Source organism: Manis pentadactyla, chromosome 19 (assembly GCF_030020395.1).
Source record: "Manis pentadactyla isolate mManPen7 chromosome 19, mManPen7.hap1, whole genome shotgun sequence".
NCBI lineage: Eukaryota > Metazoa > Chordata > Mammalia > Pholidota > Manidae > Manis > Manis pentadactyla.
Window position 1 is genome coordinate 6,912,198 of NC_080037.1, and position 16,875 is coordinate 6,929,072.

General features: G+C 49.5%; 1 protein-coding gene across 1 annotated transcript; it reads left to right on the plus strand.

Moving 5' to 3' along the window:
* The first annotated feature begins 699 nt into the window (after positions 1–699).
* F11R (F11 receptor) lies at positions 700–16,587 on the plus strand. The gene is made up of 10 exons (XM_036922756.2): positions 700–867; positions 12,334–12,402; positions 12,558–12,665; positions 12,807–12,953; positions 13,218–13,420; positions 13,585–13,687; positions 13,810–13,917; positions 14,130–14,142; positions 14,439–14,487; positions 14,602–16,587. Exons 1-10 carry the CDS (start codon positions 804–806, stop codon positions 14,635–14,637), a joined length of 900 nt encoding a protein of 299 aa, XP_036778651.1. The 5' UTR covers positions 700–803; the 3' UTR covers positions 14,638–16,587.
* Positions 16,588–16,875: the final 288 nt, after the last annotated feature.

Consider the following 16,875-nt stretch of genomic DNA (forward strand, 5'->3'; position numbering starts at 1 on the left):
CATGTTTGGATTACCTGGGTGTGTTTGGTGTATATATGTCTAACGTTCCGCTTGAGGTAATGTAATTATTATTACTTTTCCCACTTTTGAGTCGAGGGCTCCTTTCCCTTCTCTTTTCCTTCCCTTCCCTCTGCACGGTCCCTCAAAGCTGGTGAACTCTGCAAATGGGCCCGGCAGAGAAACACGGTTTGGGGGCATGAAGGTATCGTTCCACTTCTGTCTTGTTCTTCTCCCCTCACCCTTGCATATTATGTGTAGTTTTCATTTGCCAAAGGACGGGGCCAAGGTTTCTGCAGCACCCCGCAGTTTGCCTCCAAATAACACAAACAAGAAAAAACAAACAGGCGGCGCTCAGCAAGGCCGCAGGACCACCACCTTCTCCGCCCTTTGAGGTACTCCTCCAAGGCCTGCAGCACAGCTCAGAACCCAGCCAGTCAGAAAGTCTCTACTTCAGGAGCGCCGTCCAATCAGGGTGTCCTCACCTGCACAAGGTGAGGAATTGGTCTCCTACGCGACAGCCTCCTGGGCCAATCGGAGGCGGCTCCAGCTTGGAAGGGCGTCAATCGGGCCCGGCGGGGAGCGGTGGGCGGAGCCTCACCTGGAGACTGCGAACCACTCACCGGAGCGGCGGCTCTCTCCACCAATGGAAATGTGCAGGGGCGGGGCTCCGACCAATCCGACGCGGAGGGCAGGGCAGGGCTGGGCTCAACTTGGCGCTCCGAGTTCAGTCCCAGCGCTGCTGTCGGCGAAGCCGTGTGTGTTCCCGGGTCTGCGGGGGCTGCTGTCGCATTGGTATCCTGGTCATGATGGGGACAAAAGCGAAAGCCTGGAGGAAACAGTTGCCTCTCTTCACAACGGTGGTCTTGTGTAAGTTCCCAGAGTTCGGGAGGAAAGATAGGTCGGGTCGGAGGTTGGAGGAAGGTGCGCCCCACGCCCCTTGCCCGCGGGACGGGAGGAGTTGAGAAACCTGCCAGCTTCACCCTCCTAGTCCTCCGCGCTCGGCGCCGTTCCCGCTTCCCCGCAGCCTGGGGAGTGGCCAGCTCCCCTCCCCCACACCGGTGAAGTGTGATCCTTCCTGGCATCCCCCGCGAGGGACCTGCTCCTTCCGCACAGCTACCAAAAATAACTACAAGGGGTTCCTTCCATGTCCCCCATCCTCACATACTGGTGAGAGCGGGCGGGAGCGTCGTGTACGTCTAGTCTGCCATCCTCCTCCATGCGCCCCTGGCAGCCGTCCTGCCCCCCCAACACGCATCTAGCATCCGCGAACAGTCCAGAGGAGAGCCTCTCACCCCCTGAGTCTGCTGGATACTGTGCCCCTCAAAGAAAATCTAATGGAGGTGGGCTGGCGTGGAAGCCTCTTTGCCTGCCTGTTACTGAAAGGGTCTCTTGAGCTCCCTTGGGTCTTTGGGTTGCTCTAGTTGCTCTGTGTTTGGTGTCTGGGTGCAAGTCTGAAGAGGAAATAAAATTGAGATTTGGTATTTCCCAGAGCACAGCACTCAAAAGTTCCATTCTGGAATAACTACCTCGAGAGCCCGTAATATATGTTGTTGTCGAGTTACTATTCCCAGGGGGCGGACCTGCCCGTTGGTTGGCTGGATGCATTTCAGAACCAGCACTCAGCCCTCCCCCTGGCCGGTGTGAGAGGTTTTGTTTCCTTTGTAAAGGCCCTTCCTGTGAACACTGGGGCCGGCTTGCTGAGGCATGCCTCTGTCTGTGGGGTGTGTGTGTGCCAGGCTGAGTATAGGGTCTGCCTTGCCCAGTCAGCCTGCGTCAGCACCTGTACGTGTCTCCCTCTTATTCTTGAGTGTCTGGGCCGGTCATTCTGTGGATAGTTTGTGTCCGTGTGTGATCAGTATGAATTTTTGCTTTTTCCTCAAGATCCATGTTTCAGGAAGTGTAAAAGAAATGAACCATTAGAATCAGTGTCGGGGTTATAATGCAATTCATTTTGCTCAGTTTTGAAGGGTGGAAACAGATTTCCTGCCCTTCAACAGATGGGTTGACTAGTCCTTTGTCCTTTATCATGGAAATATAAACCACTGGGGTGGACTGGACCAGAGGCAAGTCTGATCCTCTATTGTACAGATAAGGAAACACGTCCAAAGAGGGGAAATGACTTTTCCACGTGGACAAAATGACCTGGGAATGGAACCAAAGTCCCCTGACCCCCTTCTCCCCTTTCCTCTCCAGGATCCAGCGTCTGGGGCATTGCATATAGCACAGGAACCCTGATCGCAAGCATCAGCTTGGGATATGCCCCAGAGTCCACTATCTTATCTTTTAAATTTTTTCTTTCCCACTAGATTCTTTCTTCTCTCACTTATTATCCTTGTCGTTCGATTCCTCCATTTTCTCTTTTTCAGTTTCCATTCTTTTCTTAGCCCTCACCTATTCTTCCTGTTTCTTGTAACTTCTAGTGACACCCACGGCCATGTTTTGTTTCGGTGTAGTACTCAGTACTAGAGACTTTGCTAACCCTTGTTCTGAACCAGTACTTTCTCCCCCCACACCTAGACGCTTCTGAGTCAGTGACTATCTATGACAGTATTTGTCAGGCTTAAAGCTTCCTGGAGCTAAGTCCTCCCCTTTCCTCTTTCCTTTTTTTTCTCGTCCCTTAATTTTCTATACTGTGATAATCCCACAATACTCACATACTGGCACTGAAAGAATTGTCACAGCACCATTCTGAGCTTGGGGATGTCCTCTAGTCTGTTCAGGGAATCAAGGGTGCTTCTGGGGGAGCCTGAGATGATGTTGCCTTAGTTTAACCTGACAATGTGTCCTAACAAGTGTGGGATGGTGGGACTGACCTTTTCACGTGTAAATCAGGCTACACCTGGGGAGAGTGATTTGCTTAGTGCAGGAAGGTAGAAATGGGAGCCAGGTTACCCCACCTGCTTCTAGCTTGTCTCTCTGCCTTATTTGTGGTCTTAGCTAATAGCTTAGTCTGTTCATCTGTAGAATAGCAGTAATAATACTTGTCCTAACCTTGCCCTGAGGATCAGCTGGGATAATAGCTACATTACATACACATGAAGGGATTATTATTAGGCAGCTGTTATCCCCTTTTGGATTTGGGGAGTGTGAAAGATTGCTGCCCCTACTAGAGTAGGTCAGAGGAAGCAGGGAGAGACACTGCTAGGTCCCAAATGGCAAGAGTAAAAAAGTGGAGGCTCTTCCTTGGGCATCTAGTCTGCCTGTCAGCGGGGTATACGGGATGCCCACATGGTCTCCCTCCCTCCACAGCTGCTCCTCAGTGTGGCCCTGTGATCAGGGAGGGAAGAGAAAGGGCAAAATACGATCAGCTAGTCAAGCAAGGCCCAATCCCAGCTTGGGGAACCTAATGGAGAGGGAGGCCTGAGCCTCCTGGGGCTGGGATTGGAAGCTAGACACTGGGAGAACTGGGCTTAGAAGAAGCAAAACTAGTGAACAAGAATATTAGTCCTCCCTAGAGAGCCTGAACTTAGAAAAGTTTCTAGCTATCTCCCAGTGCTGGAGAGGCATTTCTGCTCAAGCGGAGTGGTGTGTGAGTCAGATGACTTTGGGTATAACCACAGGGAAGAGGGGAAGCTAGGCTGGAACCCTGCTCTTTCGCCCCACTTCCCCGGCCGCCCCTGCAGCGTTTCAGGAGGGAGGAACTGCTATCCTGGGTCTGGGTCTGTCTGAGTCCTGGTGTTTCCTACTGATGTTTCCCACTCAAGCCCCTCTAGTTGTGCAGTTCAGTTTTGCTGGCTTTACCTTGAACTGTAGATGGTGAGTCAGCCACTCTCTCCTTTCCCTCCCGCTGCCCTCGCTTCCCCCACTGTGGAACTGACTACCAGGAAAAACAGTTCCCTAGAAACCAGAAGCTAGAAACTAGTGGCCGGCCACAGCTGGAAGTAGGAAATGAGTGGTAGTGAGTGGAATTCCATCCCTTAGTCTTCACCTCCTGGCTCAAGAACACTCACTTTGTGGTGTTTCTCTGAAGTTCCTTTGTGATCTGGGCTTATCTGGGGTCTCCAGCCTAGTTTTGGTTTGGGTGAACTACTGTAATTTAAAAGGTTTATTTATTTGAACTGGTTACTACATTGACATGGTTCAAGAATCAAAATGGTACTAAGTGTCTCACTCCCACTGTGTTTCTGTTCATGCTGTGCCTCCCCATAGTTTCTTAGGTATCTTTTCAGTGTTTTGTTATACAGATACAAGTATATATAAATATGTATTTATTCATCTCCCTTTATTTACACAAAAAGAGGCACATTACGTAATTCTGATGTGTTTTCCATCTCGTTTATTCCACTTAACATACCCTGGCAATCTTCTCATACTGGTATTACAGGTACTGTGGCCTTGGCCCTTAGGATCCCCCTACCCGACACACACATGTCAACTGACCAAGGGGCCCCTGTTCTGTGGACACTGAAGTGGCTGACACCTCTGCTCAGAGATAGATTGAAAAGCTACACACAGTTTATGGGATAGAGTAGGAAATAATGGAGCTTGTTTGTCACGTCTGTTAGCATGCAGGAGAGACCCTGGGGACTTGTAAACTCAGACCTGCTTCTTTGTAGAGGGTCAGGAAAGATCTGGAGGACCATTGACAGGTGTAATTGTGGAAGAGGTTTCAGTGTTGTGAGGGGCTGTGGGAAGCCATGTGAGTGGATGACACTGGGCTTTTCCAGGCATAGAAAACTCAAGAGTTCATCAGCCTGGGACTTCCTGATAAGCGAGGTTTCTGTCTAAAGTCCAGCTTGTGTCATTTGTTTCACAGTGTGGGGGTAGGACCGGCGGAAGCAGCTGGCTGGCTGGAAGTGTGATGCCAGGCCTCTGGAGCGAGCCCTGGGCCACACCAGCCATCCCTTGTAATGGGGGGATGGGTGGGGGAGGGGAAGAGCTGAGCTGGTAGAACTGGAAATTCTAGGGAGGGCAGGAGGGGGCGGAGTGAAAGCTCTCTTGTCCTGTGCTGCCTCCTGGGAGGGCGTGCTGGCCATCAGAGTCACTGAAAGTGCAGCCAAGGGGGGCTGTTGAGACTGAACCCACCCTGTTGTTGACTCACAGAGGCTTCCTCTTGCCCACGCATTCCTTATCTGCCCCACCCCAACCTCCAGGGACAAGTTCAGTCTGCAGGGTGAGTGGTGGGGAGGAAAGGGCAAACCTGGGACTGGAAGTCCTAGGTCCAGGTTCTCACGGCATTGCAATGTCGCATTCATTTGTTAATCCAGTAGACATTGGTGTTCACTACGTTCTGAGCAGTGTACTGGGGATTAGGGATAAAAAAATGAATAGCACCTGTGTAGGGTAAAATGGCACCTTCCTCCAGAGCTATAACCTACTATCAAGAAGCTCTGAGGGACACTTAAGAGAGCATTGGTCACAACAGCCTGGTGAGCGCGCTGCAGCTGGTGGCTTTCAGAGGCCCTGTCCGCTGCTCTGTCCCCCTTGCAGCTGAGAGCGGTGGGTCCTAGGAGGCTCAAAAGCCTAGAGGGGATGTTTCTGGATGCATTCTTAGAGAAAACCAGAGAGACTGGCTGGTTGGCCGGCTTCCTTCCTGTTCCTTCCTTTTAAAAAAAATGAAGTCAAACTCATGGCATGAAAGCAACTTGAGGAAAATTCAAATTTAACAGGATACATAGAGAAAAGAAAGACCCTTTAATAAAAGCAGGGGAAGGAGGTAGCTTTTCTGTTGTGGTGGGTTTGACCTATATGTACGAGGGGTGGCTGTTTGCTGCCGGGTTCCGTTAAGTGACGCCTCTGCCTTCTGTGAGCCCCTGTGGCCACCTGTCTTCTCATCACAGCGTCGCTTTCACAGAGTGCCTTCTCTAGGAAAGCGCAGTCGCAATGCTAGGGGCTGCGGTGGATGCAAAAACCTAAGTTGGTTTCTCTGTTCCCAGGAAACTACAGGCTTATATCAACTAAGTAGAATACAGAGCTGAGTGTACCAGGAGCTGCCATCAAAGTACAAAATGTTTTGGGAACATACAAGAGGAAAGTGTTACTTTTTAAAAAAGATAAATTGTTTTACTAAGAAATGATACATACCCTATGTAGAGAAATCAAAAACACAGAGCAATATAGAAAAAAGTCACTTGTAAACCTATTATCTGGAAATAAATATTCATTGTTGGTATTTCATTCTAGTCTTTCCTCTTTGAATAAATGTGATATATATATATATATATATATTTAAGCAGAATATACACTTGAAAATATATATATTTTAAGCAGAATGTACTTAAAATGAGTTCTGTAGTGTTCAGCTGTATGGCTATAAGCGTAATTTACTTAACTGTTCAACTTTTATTGGGCATTTAGGTTGTTTTCTTTTTCTTTGCTGTACTAAATAATATTAAATTGTTCTTGTACACAGTGTCTTCATTATTTTCTTAGGCTGTATTCCTGGAAGTTGGAGAGAGATTAATTTTAACGGGGGGAAGGCATGGATCAAGAGACATTTGAACAGGGTCTTGAAGGTTGGATGGGTTTTCCTTGCTTCTGCAGTGGAAATCCTTATGTAGCATCATAGTTTTGGAGCCTTGAAATTAGGCAGACTAGGGTGAAGATTCCCACCTTGCTGTTTGTAGCTGTGTGATTTTGGGCAACTGGTCTAAGCCTCAGTGTTCTCATCTATAAAACGGGACAATAACAGTAGTACTTGTCTCACAGGGTTTTTGCAGAGAATTTCTAATGAAATAATTCATATAAAGCAGCAACCCTAATGGGAGGGCATTTGTCATTTCTTCCATTACTCCATTGGTTGAGGCCCTCCCAAAACCTTGCCCATATTGAAGAGGAAGGAATTCTGACTCTCCTTCAGTCAAAATGTAAGAAAAGGGTGTGGGGTGGGGGTGAGATAACTATGTAGATGGGTATGTCCATTTTGGAAAATACAATTTGCCAGAGTTTTATTATTCAGACACATAGTGATTTTCAGGAATTATATCCTCAGTCTTACAGGTGTATACACCACCAACTCTCTTCTGACCTGTGTGGCAACATGCAGAGATTGATTTAGATAATAATGCCTGAATCACCACCTCCCCAAGTCTTTGCCTAACTCATCTTCTCTTCCCCTGCCTATCTCATTGTGGTTTTGGTTGCATCTCCCTGATGATTAGTGATATTGAGCATCTTTTCATGTGCCTGGTGGCCGTCTGTATGTCTTCTATGGGAAAATGTCTATGCAGATCAACTGCTTGCTTTTTAAGCAGACTGGGTTTTTTTACTGTTGAGTTGTATGAGTTCTTGATATATTTTGGACATTAACCTCTTATCAGGTACATGATTTGCAAATATCTTCTCCCATTTGTTGATGAAGGAGGCTGAAGGAGAGTCTAAGGTCTTCCTGTGGAATCTGGGCAAGGTTTTGTAAGGGCCTCAACCAGTGGAGTCATGGAAGAAATGACACACAAGCCCTCCCATTAGGGTTGGTGTCCTATATGCATTATTTCATAGAAAGTCTGCAAAAACCCTGTGAGACAAGTACTATTATTTGCTGTGCAGAATGTTGATCTTTTTATTGTGCAACAATGTCACCATACTTACTAAAGTCAAGGCTGCAGTCACTGGGGATTCAACCAGGATGTCCACTGCTGAGCCCCGGCTTAGACCTTTGTATCAGTCTGCTTAGGCTGCTTTAACGAAATGCCACAGACTGGATGGCTTCAATAACAGCAGTTTATTTTCTCACAGTTCTGGAGGTCACTGTGCTGGTTGGGTTGGTTTTCTGAAGCTTCTCTTCTTGGCTTGCAGATGGCTGCCCACTTCCTGCCTCTTCACACAGTTGTGGCCTCTGTTCCTTGGTGTCTCTTTCTATAAGGACACCAGTCAGATTGGATAAGGGCAGGTCCTAAGGGCCTCATTTTAACTTGCCTACCTTGGTAAAGGCCCTGTCTCCAAAGAATCACATCTTGAGGCACAGCACATTAGGGCTTCCACACAGGGACATTGAGGGAACAGAATTCAGTCTGTAACAACCGTAAACCGTCCGAAGATGACCTTTGCAAAAAAGAGCAGTGCTGTAGGTAGGGGTCCCTTTTTCAGGGGACCTGGGCCTACTTGGAGTCTCTTTGTAGCTTTTGCAGCTATGAAGACAGTGAGGGTATTGTACGTGGGTTCACATCTTTCCCTCACTGCTGCTATTTTAGACCTTGCTTTAGAAACATCCTGACTTCTAATGCTTTGGGCTCTGCTTACTGTCCCTGGATGCAGGAAGTCAGCCTGTGCTATTGTGCATGTTGGCACCTACAGACGCACTGAAGCCGGGGTATAGCAGTCAGTCCCTTTTGTAGAATGGCAGGTGGAAATTTCCAATATGCAGAGAACTTTAATTCCATTTTAAAACTAGGAGGCAAATTTGTTAAAAAACCTGATTTTTAAGTTATGGACCTAAGTTTAAAAAAAGATTAATACAGCGCTTGTTTTTTTCTGAGAATTGAATAGTTAAAAAAAAAATTTTTTTTTGCTAGTATTACCATTTTTTAAAGATTGATTTTTTTTTCCTCCTTCATTTGGGTGTGCCCCATCTGCCAGTTTGAAGCTCAGCTGAGAGGTGGCCGCTGGAACTGACCCTACTTGGATGTAGATCAATTTTTGGTCTGTGCTTGGGATTTCCTAGAGAGAATATGGAGAGGAGAAAAGGCCGCGGATGGAATGCTGGGGGTCACTAATACTAAGGAATGGACAGAGGAAGCAAAGTTCAAGGAGAATAAGACAAAACTCAGAGGCGGGGGTGGACCCGAGGGGCTGTACACAGAAACCAGGGGGCGGAGTGACATCTGAGGAAGGTTGATAGCAGGGTCCGAGGTCTTACAGAGGTCACAGAAGGTAACTGAAAAAGGAAATACTGGGTATCCTAATTCTAACACTACATTAATGCTTTGGAATTTGGGATGTGACTTATGGCCTATGTAAATTATATTGTAATTTTTTCCCCAAGAAGCTATTATTATGTCAGTGTTGTACTTTATAATCAGGGCATCTTAGAATTGAGGAATACCATGATTGGCGACCTTGGCAGAAGTCATTTTAATTCCGAGGTTAGAGCCAAAGACATACTGCTCTAGGGCTGAGTGGTGACCCGTGTGCTGGGCCGGAAACTGTGTGTGGCCTATGGTAGGAAATTCCGAGAGGAAGAGAGGGGAGGATTCCAGCTAGAGGGGTGCGAGATTAAGTGAACGTCCCCAAGTCGGTATCCATGCCTTTGACTTAGTGACGTTTCTGTTGTAAACTTAGAGTAAATTAAAGACCACATGGGAAATGAAATTTCCTTTTGTGTCGGTTTATCATGGGCATTGGTAGGACATTTGTATGTGTATCCATCTGAGGCTACGGGCATAAGAGGGGGGCCACTGTGCGGCAAGGGAAAATATAAGATAGGGCAACGGGCAAGGAGACCGTGGGTGTCCTTATGCAAATGAGATATGGCGAGGGGAAGCCCTCAGCTCTGCATCCATCCACGAGGGTCCCAGCCTTTCCAAGGCAGCTACAGTGAGAGACGAGAGATGGTTTGGTGGGCTGGAGTATAAACATTTTTCAGATAGTATTTATATTTAATTATATGTCTTATTGAAGAAAAAAATTGTAGTCAGAAAAAGAAGTGTATACAGAAGGATGTATGGGCGGATGATGATAATAATAAGAAATAATGTTTATTTGGTGCTTCCTGTTGGTCAGACATTGTTTTACTTGAATTAGCTTGTTTAACTCTCAACAGCCACCCTTTGATGCAGAACCTGCTATTAGCCCCGTTTTACAGGTGGGTAAACTGCGGTTCTGATTGGCTACATGGCTTGCCTGGGTCGCACCGCCTAGTAGATAACAGAGCTGGCATTTACATGAAGGCAGTCCGGTTCCAGAGGCTTGCTGAGGAATGAGAAGGGCATGTGGGCCAGGATGGCTGAGGTGTGCTCTGGAGACGGGAAGGGCATGGTGGTGAGGCTGGACCTGACCCGGGGCGTGATGTGCAGTCACTGTCAAGTTCTGAGTACTGCAGTCGGGCCCTGGGCAGTCATGAGCAGGCCTGCTTTGCAGGGAGGTGAGAAGGCATTGAGGTGAAGGGCAGTCATGGCTGATAAGAAAGGGAAGCTGCCTGGAGCCCAGTAATGTTTGTGTATGGATGTGGTACGATTCCTGAGTGTTTTAGATCTGGTGATCTGAGAGGATGCAGAAGAACTTAGCTCAAATCCCTATGCTGTGATTTTTATTTTATTTTATTCTGGTGGTCCTTTATTTCAAAGGCTAGTGTTTAGTTTAATTAGAAGTTCTTCTTTATTGGGCATCATAGGCTGGGTCCTCGGGAAGCTGACTAAGGTGTCATTTACTGTACCAGCACGTTTATTAGGGAGCGCTCTTGGGATCCGCCCCTGTGGAACAGAGGGGAAGGAAGCAGGACTGGGCAGAGGGAGAAGTTGGTTGGTTGTAGACCCAGTGCGGCCTCGCCTAGTCCACAGGGAGCTTCAAAGCAGGAATAGTCTTCAGTGTTGTCCTGAGTTGGGGAGTTGTACTTCCCTCCTCCTCTCATTCCTGGGCAAGCACTGGCTGCTGGCTCTCCCTGCCCCTGGTAGGAGGTGTGGCCCTGGGCAGGGCAGTGTGCTGGCCAATCCTCAAGGAGGGCTGGGGGCTGAGGGCCTTCCGGCAGCAGGCCCCGCAGCTGGGGCAAGTCCTTCATTCCTGAAGAGACATCTGGTTCGAGCATCACAGGTAGCGAATGGTAAAAGTTGAGAATCTTAAAACAAAGACAAAAACGAAGTCTGCAAGACCAGAGCAGAGGAAGCTGGCTTAGGCAAAAATCAAAGTGTTTCATTGTCAGCATTCTTGATGGGAGCTGAGTAAAGGACTTTCACGTCCTCAATTTTCAATTCAGTAAAGGCTACCTGATTTAATTTCTGTATCTGTTACTACATTTGATTATAGATTATTAAAATGTCATGCCAAATACACAGATACAAGGTAATATTAGAAATAATTTATAGATCAAATGGAACTGACTTTTAAAGACTGCTATTTTATTACATAGTTTGCTTTCATTAAACCCATGACTTTCTGAGAAACAGCCTGGTTTACAAAAGTATGGTATAATAAGGAAAAAAAGGAGTATGCTGATCTCAGCTCTGCCATTTCCTAGCAGTGAAAATTAGCCAGCCATTTAACTAGCCTTTAAGACACCTAATTTTCTCACCTGTAAAATTGGGGAGAGACTATTTATCTGGACTAGTTCACAGTAAGTATTGTTTCATCAGATTGAAAAATATGTCTCTAAACTTTAATGCTACACGCAGAAAAGAACCTAAAGGACTTCAGAAGAGCATTCAGTTCAAGCCCTTCCTGTTCCGTGAGAAAAGGGAGCCTCAGAGGTCAAGAGACCCTATTCAGTTAAGTGAGTGATTAAAGGAAAGTTACCATCTGTCAAAGGCAGCATCTGACTTGAAGCCTAAATACGGTTTTCGTGAGTTCATGCTTTGAACACGTGGGTGGGTGTGGTGCCCATCGTCCCCTCCCCTGGAGTCTTGTCACTGCTGCCCATTTTGGAATGTTTGGGCCCCCCCTGAACCCTGCTCCCTTCTTCCCACCATGTAATTTAATTAGCCTGGTCTCTTCTCGCCTCCTCTCTCCACACACAGCTTTTCCTTTCTTTCCATGGGGCAGGAAGAGATTCTAATGAGGTGACTGGAGCCCAGTTCTGGTCTGACCCCATCTCAGAACCAGCTGTGTGGTCGTAGGCACGTTTCTCTGCTTCTGGTTGTCTCGGTTTCTCCTGTAATGTTGGGGTAATAATAACTTGTCCTGCTGATCTGTCCTGCTTGTTGCAAGGATCAAATGGTACAGTGTATGTGAAAACACTTCAAAAAGCACAAAATGCCCTACAAATGTCGAGTATTATTATTATCCTCATTATTGCCCCTCCCTCTCCTCTCCTCCCTTGCCTCCAGCTTTGCTGGCTTCTTGCCAGGATTGTCTGACAAGTGGCTGCAATTACTTGTTGGGAAGCCGCCTCTTAACCATGAAGTGTCACTTGGGAAGCTGCTCTTGGAGGAGTAGTGGGAATCTAATTAGATTTTTTGGGAGTTTCAGAGGGAAAAATGAAAAAATGAAGACATTGCATTGGAAAGAAATATTTCCATTAATAAAAGAAGTATTGGTCTGCAGTTGTAGCAAAAACCTTTTAAAGAAGATATTTAGGTGAGGGCATGAGATCTGGGAGGAGCTCGAGTTGCTTGGATGCTGTCATGTTGGGTCTCAGCGTGGAGAAGCTTCTGGAAAGCCCCACCTTGGTTGCCCCTCCAGCTGGGGCTGCTCCCCCTCCTCCACGGCATCCCTCTGCCCACTCCTGATGGCCACCCCCCTCCTCAGGCTCCCTGGCGGCAGGCAGGGGTGCAGTGTACACTTCCGAACCTGAAGTCAGAGTTGCTGAGAATAAGCGTGAGTTGGAAGGGGCTGTGGAGGGTCGCGGATGGCGGGAGGCGAGTGCGGACCCCCGGGGCCCTGGGGAGCGGCAGCCCGGGCAGGGTTGGGGCCGCTTCCCCCCTCCACTGCCGCCTGCGCCTTTCTCCCGCTCACTTTGATCCTCTCCACAGCCGCCAAGCTGTCCTGCTCCTACTCTGGCTTCTCCTCTCCCCGCGTGGAGTGGAAGTTTGCCCAAGGCGACATCACCAGCCTCGTGTGCTATAACAACAAGATCACGGGTGAGCCTTCTCCTTCCTGTCCCTGCCCAGGTCGTGGAGGGCTGGCTGAGCATCCAGGGAGGGGCGCACCCTGGGGCTCCAGCCCCATGGCCTTCCCTCCAGCGCTGCAGCTCACTCCGCCCCGTGTCTTTCTCTTGGTAGCTTCCTATGAGGACCGAGTTACCTTCTCGCCCAGTGGCATCACCTTCCATTCGGTGACCCGGAAGGACACGGGCATGTACACTTGTATGGTCTCTGACGAAGGCGGCAACACCTATGGGGAGGTCACCGTCCAGCTCATCGTGCTTGGTACATGCCATGTGTCTCCCGTGTGGGCTGGGAATCAGTTGCTTCCCTAAACCCTTAGCAGGCTCTGCTGAGCTTTGGATCTTGTTGGGGAGAATGCTCGTGGTGGGGGGATTCGGGGTCACAGTACTGCCAGAGCTGGGGCAAAGCCCCTGGCTGGGGGAAACGAGGGCATGGTAAAGGACGGGGCCTGGTGCCGACGGGCGGGGTGGGAGCCTCTCAGTGCCCTCCCTGCCCTCGTGACCAGCACCTTCTCTCCCTTTCCAGTTCCTCCATCCAAGCCTGCCGTGAACATCCCCCCCTCTGCCACCATCGGGTCCCGGGCTGTGCTGACCTGTTCAGAGAAGGATGGGTCCCCGCCCTCTGAGTACTACTGGTTCAAGGACGGGGTGCTGATGCCCACGGAGCCCAAGAGTAACCGTGCCTTCAGCAACTCTTCCTACAGCCTGTACCACAAGACAGGGGAGCTGGTATGAATGGCATAGGGGTGAAGGGTGTGGGGCAGGGCACCGTTCTGGAAGCCCTGGAGGTGGAGAGGAAGAGCAAGCAGCCAGGTGAACCTGGCCCTGGGGTGAGAAGACAGAAGGCTGGGTGCTTGGCCTCTTCAAGCAGGAAGCCAATTTGTTTCCTCCAGGTCTTTGATCCCGTGTCTGCCTCCGATAGTGGCGAGTACACTTGTCAGGCTCAGAATGGGTATGGGACACCCGTGAGGTCAGACGCTGTACGCATGGAAGCTGGTGAGCGCAGAAGGCAGGGGCTGGGGCTCAGGCCTGGGGTGGGGACTGTGGCCCTGGCCTTGGCGGGCTTGCCAGTACTGTGAGAGCATTCGGGTGACAGGCCTTCCGTTTGTGCCTCGTAGCGGAGATGAATGTGGGGGGCATCGTGGCAGCTGTCCTGGTGACGCTCATTCTCCTTGGATTGCTGATTTTTGGCGTCTGGTTTGCCTATAGCCGGGGCTACTTTGACAGTAAGTGTTTGCCCTCAAAGGCTCTCCTCTGTACCCTCCCCGCTTCAGGGCCCGGTTCTCGGGTGCCCCGTGAGTGCTGAGCCCACGTGTGCAGGACTGTCACCCAGGGAGCACTAGTTACCTGTGGCTCTGGGCCACCTGCAAGTCCCCTGTCCTGCGCCACGCTGTCATCTTTCCTGGTGACACTCATAGTACCACTTCTTCTCTTTCAGGAGCAAAAAAAGGGTGAGTGAGGTGCTGTCCTGGCACGCTCTGAGGCTGAACACATGGATGCGTGTGGTTGGAAGCTGAGATGGGCCCAGGGGAAGGGGTTGGAGGTGGAGGCCACCAGGCTGGTAGGGAAGACGCCTGCTTTCTGCCCGTTCGCTGTGGCCTGTGCTTCCCTTTCTCCCTCTGTCCACCCCTCCCTGCTGAGAATGCTTCGCTTCTGTGACATTCTCAGTTCTGGCCTCCAAAGCTGGCAAGCCAAGGTTAGGGGCGGGACTTGGGGACTGAGCGTCTCCGTCTTGGTTTGTCTGTAGGACCTCAAGTAAGAAGGTGATTTACAGCCAGCCCGCTGCTCGAAGCGCAGTGAGTATACCTGCCGTGGGACAGGGAGGGGCTTCCTCTGGCCTGTGTTTGTGGGGCAGGGGTTGTCAGCAGGAGAGGCCTGAAGAGAGGTGACTGGACGTGCTGTTTCCACAGGGGGAGTTCAGACAGACCTCGTCGTTCCTGGTGTGAGGCTAGTCCAGCTCGGCTCCCGTCCTCTGCTCGCCGTACTCGGGTGCTACCAGACTCCGGCCCCTGACACCTGTTTCACAGGATGCCTGTGCATCTAGCCCCCCACAGGGACCCCCACTTTTAGTTAGGATGTGTTTTTTAATAATGTCAGTTGTGTATGCCCCTTCCTCCTCCTCCCCTCCCCCTCCCTTTCCTGCCACTGCCGAGTGGCCTGGGACATGTTTAAAGCTTTCGTTCCCCATCCCGGGAAGGGGGGTGGGTCAGGCAGGAGCCCCAAATGACTGTTGACCTCACTGCCCCCCCTGCACCCCCATGTATAGTGGCCCTTCAACAGGGTTCTTGAGCCTAGTTCCCGGGCCCCTCCCGTACTGAGGACCAGAACCAGGTGTTCTAACGTGGGGACTGGAGACCAGAGCAACTGAAGTCGTCGTTTGGTGATGACATCAAGTGTGTTTTGCATGTGCTGCCTACTTTCTTCTGTCTCCTGCGGGAAGTTCTGGGGTTCTCCTGCAGTTTTCCTCCTGAGCTCAAGCCGACTGACACCAGCCGGTGTGAAGGAAAAGCAGGAGCTTTGTGTGGAGAATGAGCCGTCGGGATGCAGGGAGGGGAGGTTCAAAACCACTGATGTAAAGGAAACAAAGCCGGAGCTGGTAGTCAAGCCGTCACCCTTTCCTTGGTCGGAACCCCTGGAAGGGCTCTTGCCAGCTGCGCCTGCAGGGCTGTGCGGTGTCTGTAACAGGCTGCTCGTGGCTGAGCTTTGTGTGCGTGCTGTGTGGTCTTAGCTCTGCTGATATCGAGTGTGTGTTGGAGAGCTTAGCTGTTTGGTGAGATTGTGTTTGTGTGTATGGATGTTGCTGGAAATAAAAACTTGGTTTGTCAGAGCTTATTGTGAGGAGTGGGGGAGATGAGGTGCCTAGACCCCTTTGTACAAACAGGAAAATGCCTGACACCCTGCTTGCCAGCAACCTGGGCTGGTCCCCAGCTCCCTGTCCTTCCCTTCCTGGTTCCTGTCCCAGGTAGAGCTTCTGAACATTAGGCGCTTGTGCCAGAGTCCTCTTGTGGCTGCCTTCCTCTGCCGGAGGAGGCGCCCTGGGCAAAGCAGGTGTGAGCTCTGGGGTGCCACTGGTCTGGGTCCCTGAGCGTGAGGAGAAAGTCCCCCCGCTGCCACCTCTGCCCCCAGATGCACTAATAGACTTCTTTAAGGCTGCAGGAAAAACTGCTCCAGAGCCTGAGGCAGGAGGATTTCCCAAACCATTTGGAGAACTACTTTGTAGTAGTTTAAATTAGTAACTACTTTATTTGGTGGGACAGATGTCTAAGAAAAAGACCATCTGAGACCAGTTGGGAGTGAGCATAGGTGTAAGCCCCATGGGCCTGCCTGTCCCTGCCTTCCTCTTCTCATTTGAACACCTGACCCTTAAATTTATTTCCCATCTACCACAGTCCCCCAGGCTATTAATTACCAAGAGGGCAAACGAGTGGTTTTGCTTCTTTGGAGGATGCTGAGCATTACTTTGCCATATTCTATTCCCTGATCTAGAAATCCCTAACAGAAACGAGTTTTCTGTCAAGCATCCAAAAGGAAAAACAAAAAACAAACTATAGTTAAGTTTAAAATTTTCCAGATGAAAAGTAAACCTAATTGCATAATAAAAGAGATTATAAAATGATTCAGTAAGAATAAGATTTTTAAAGTATGTCTTGTATCACGGTTGGGAGGGATGTGGAGCAAAGGCCACAGGGAAGCAGAAGGGATCACTGCTCCTGGAAGTCTGAGGTGAATGGCCCCCCACCCCCTGGGTCACTGGTGATGAGTGTGAGGCAGTTACTACAGCCTTGGAATTTAGCACCCCGGCATAACGGCCCCTTTGAGTTGGGAAACACTTTGTTTGCTTTCATTTTTAAATGTCAAAACCACTTTTTGTAATAAATGTTTATTTTTCACATTGAGTTCGTTTAAATCCTGAAATTTTACATGGTAAGAATTGGGACTCCTTGAGTGACTTGGACATTCAGTCTTCCTGTTATCAGGGATATTCTTCCACACAGCCTGGTAGTTACATATTCATTTCACTTACTTTGACCTGTGCTTCAACGAGAATGACTCAAATAGACATTTCCTCTGATAAAGGGAGGTCTTGAGGGTGGGGAAAGGGGCCCTTTCCTGGAGATCGGTGTCCTGAGACCTGAACCCACTGTGATCAGGGCTGGAGTGAGGGAGTGTTCGGGATGTGTGTG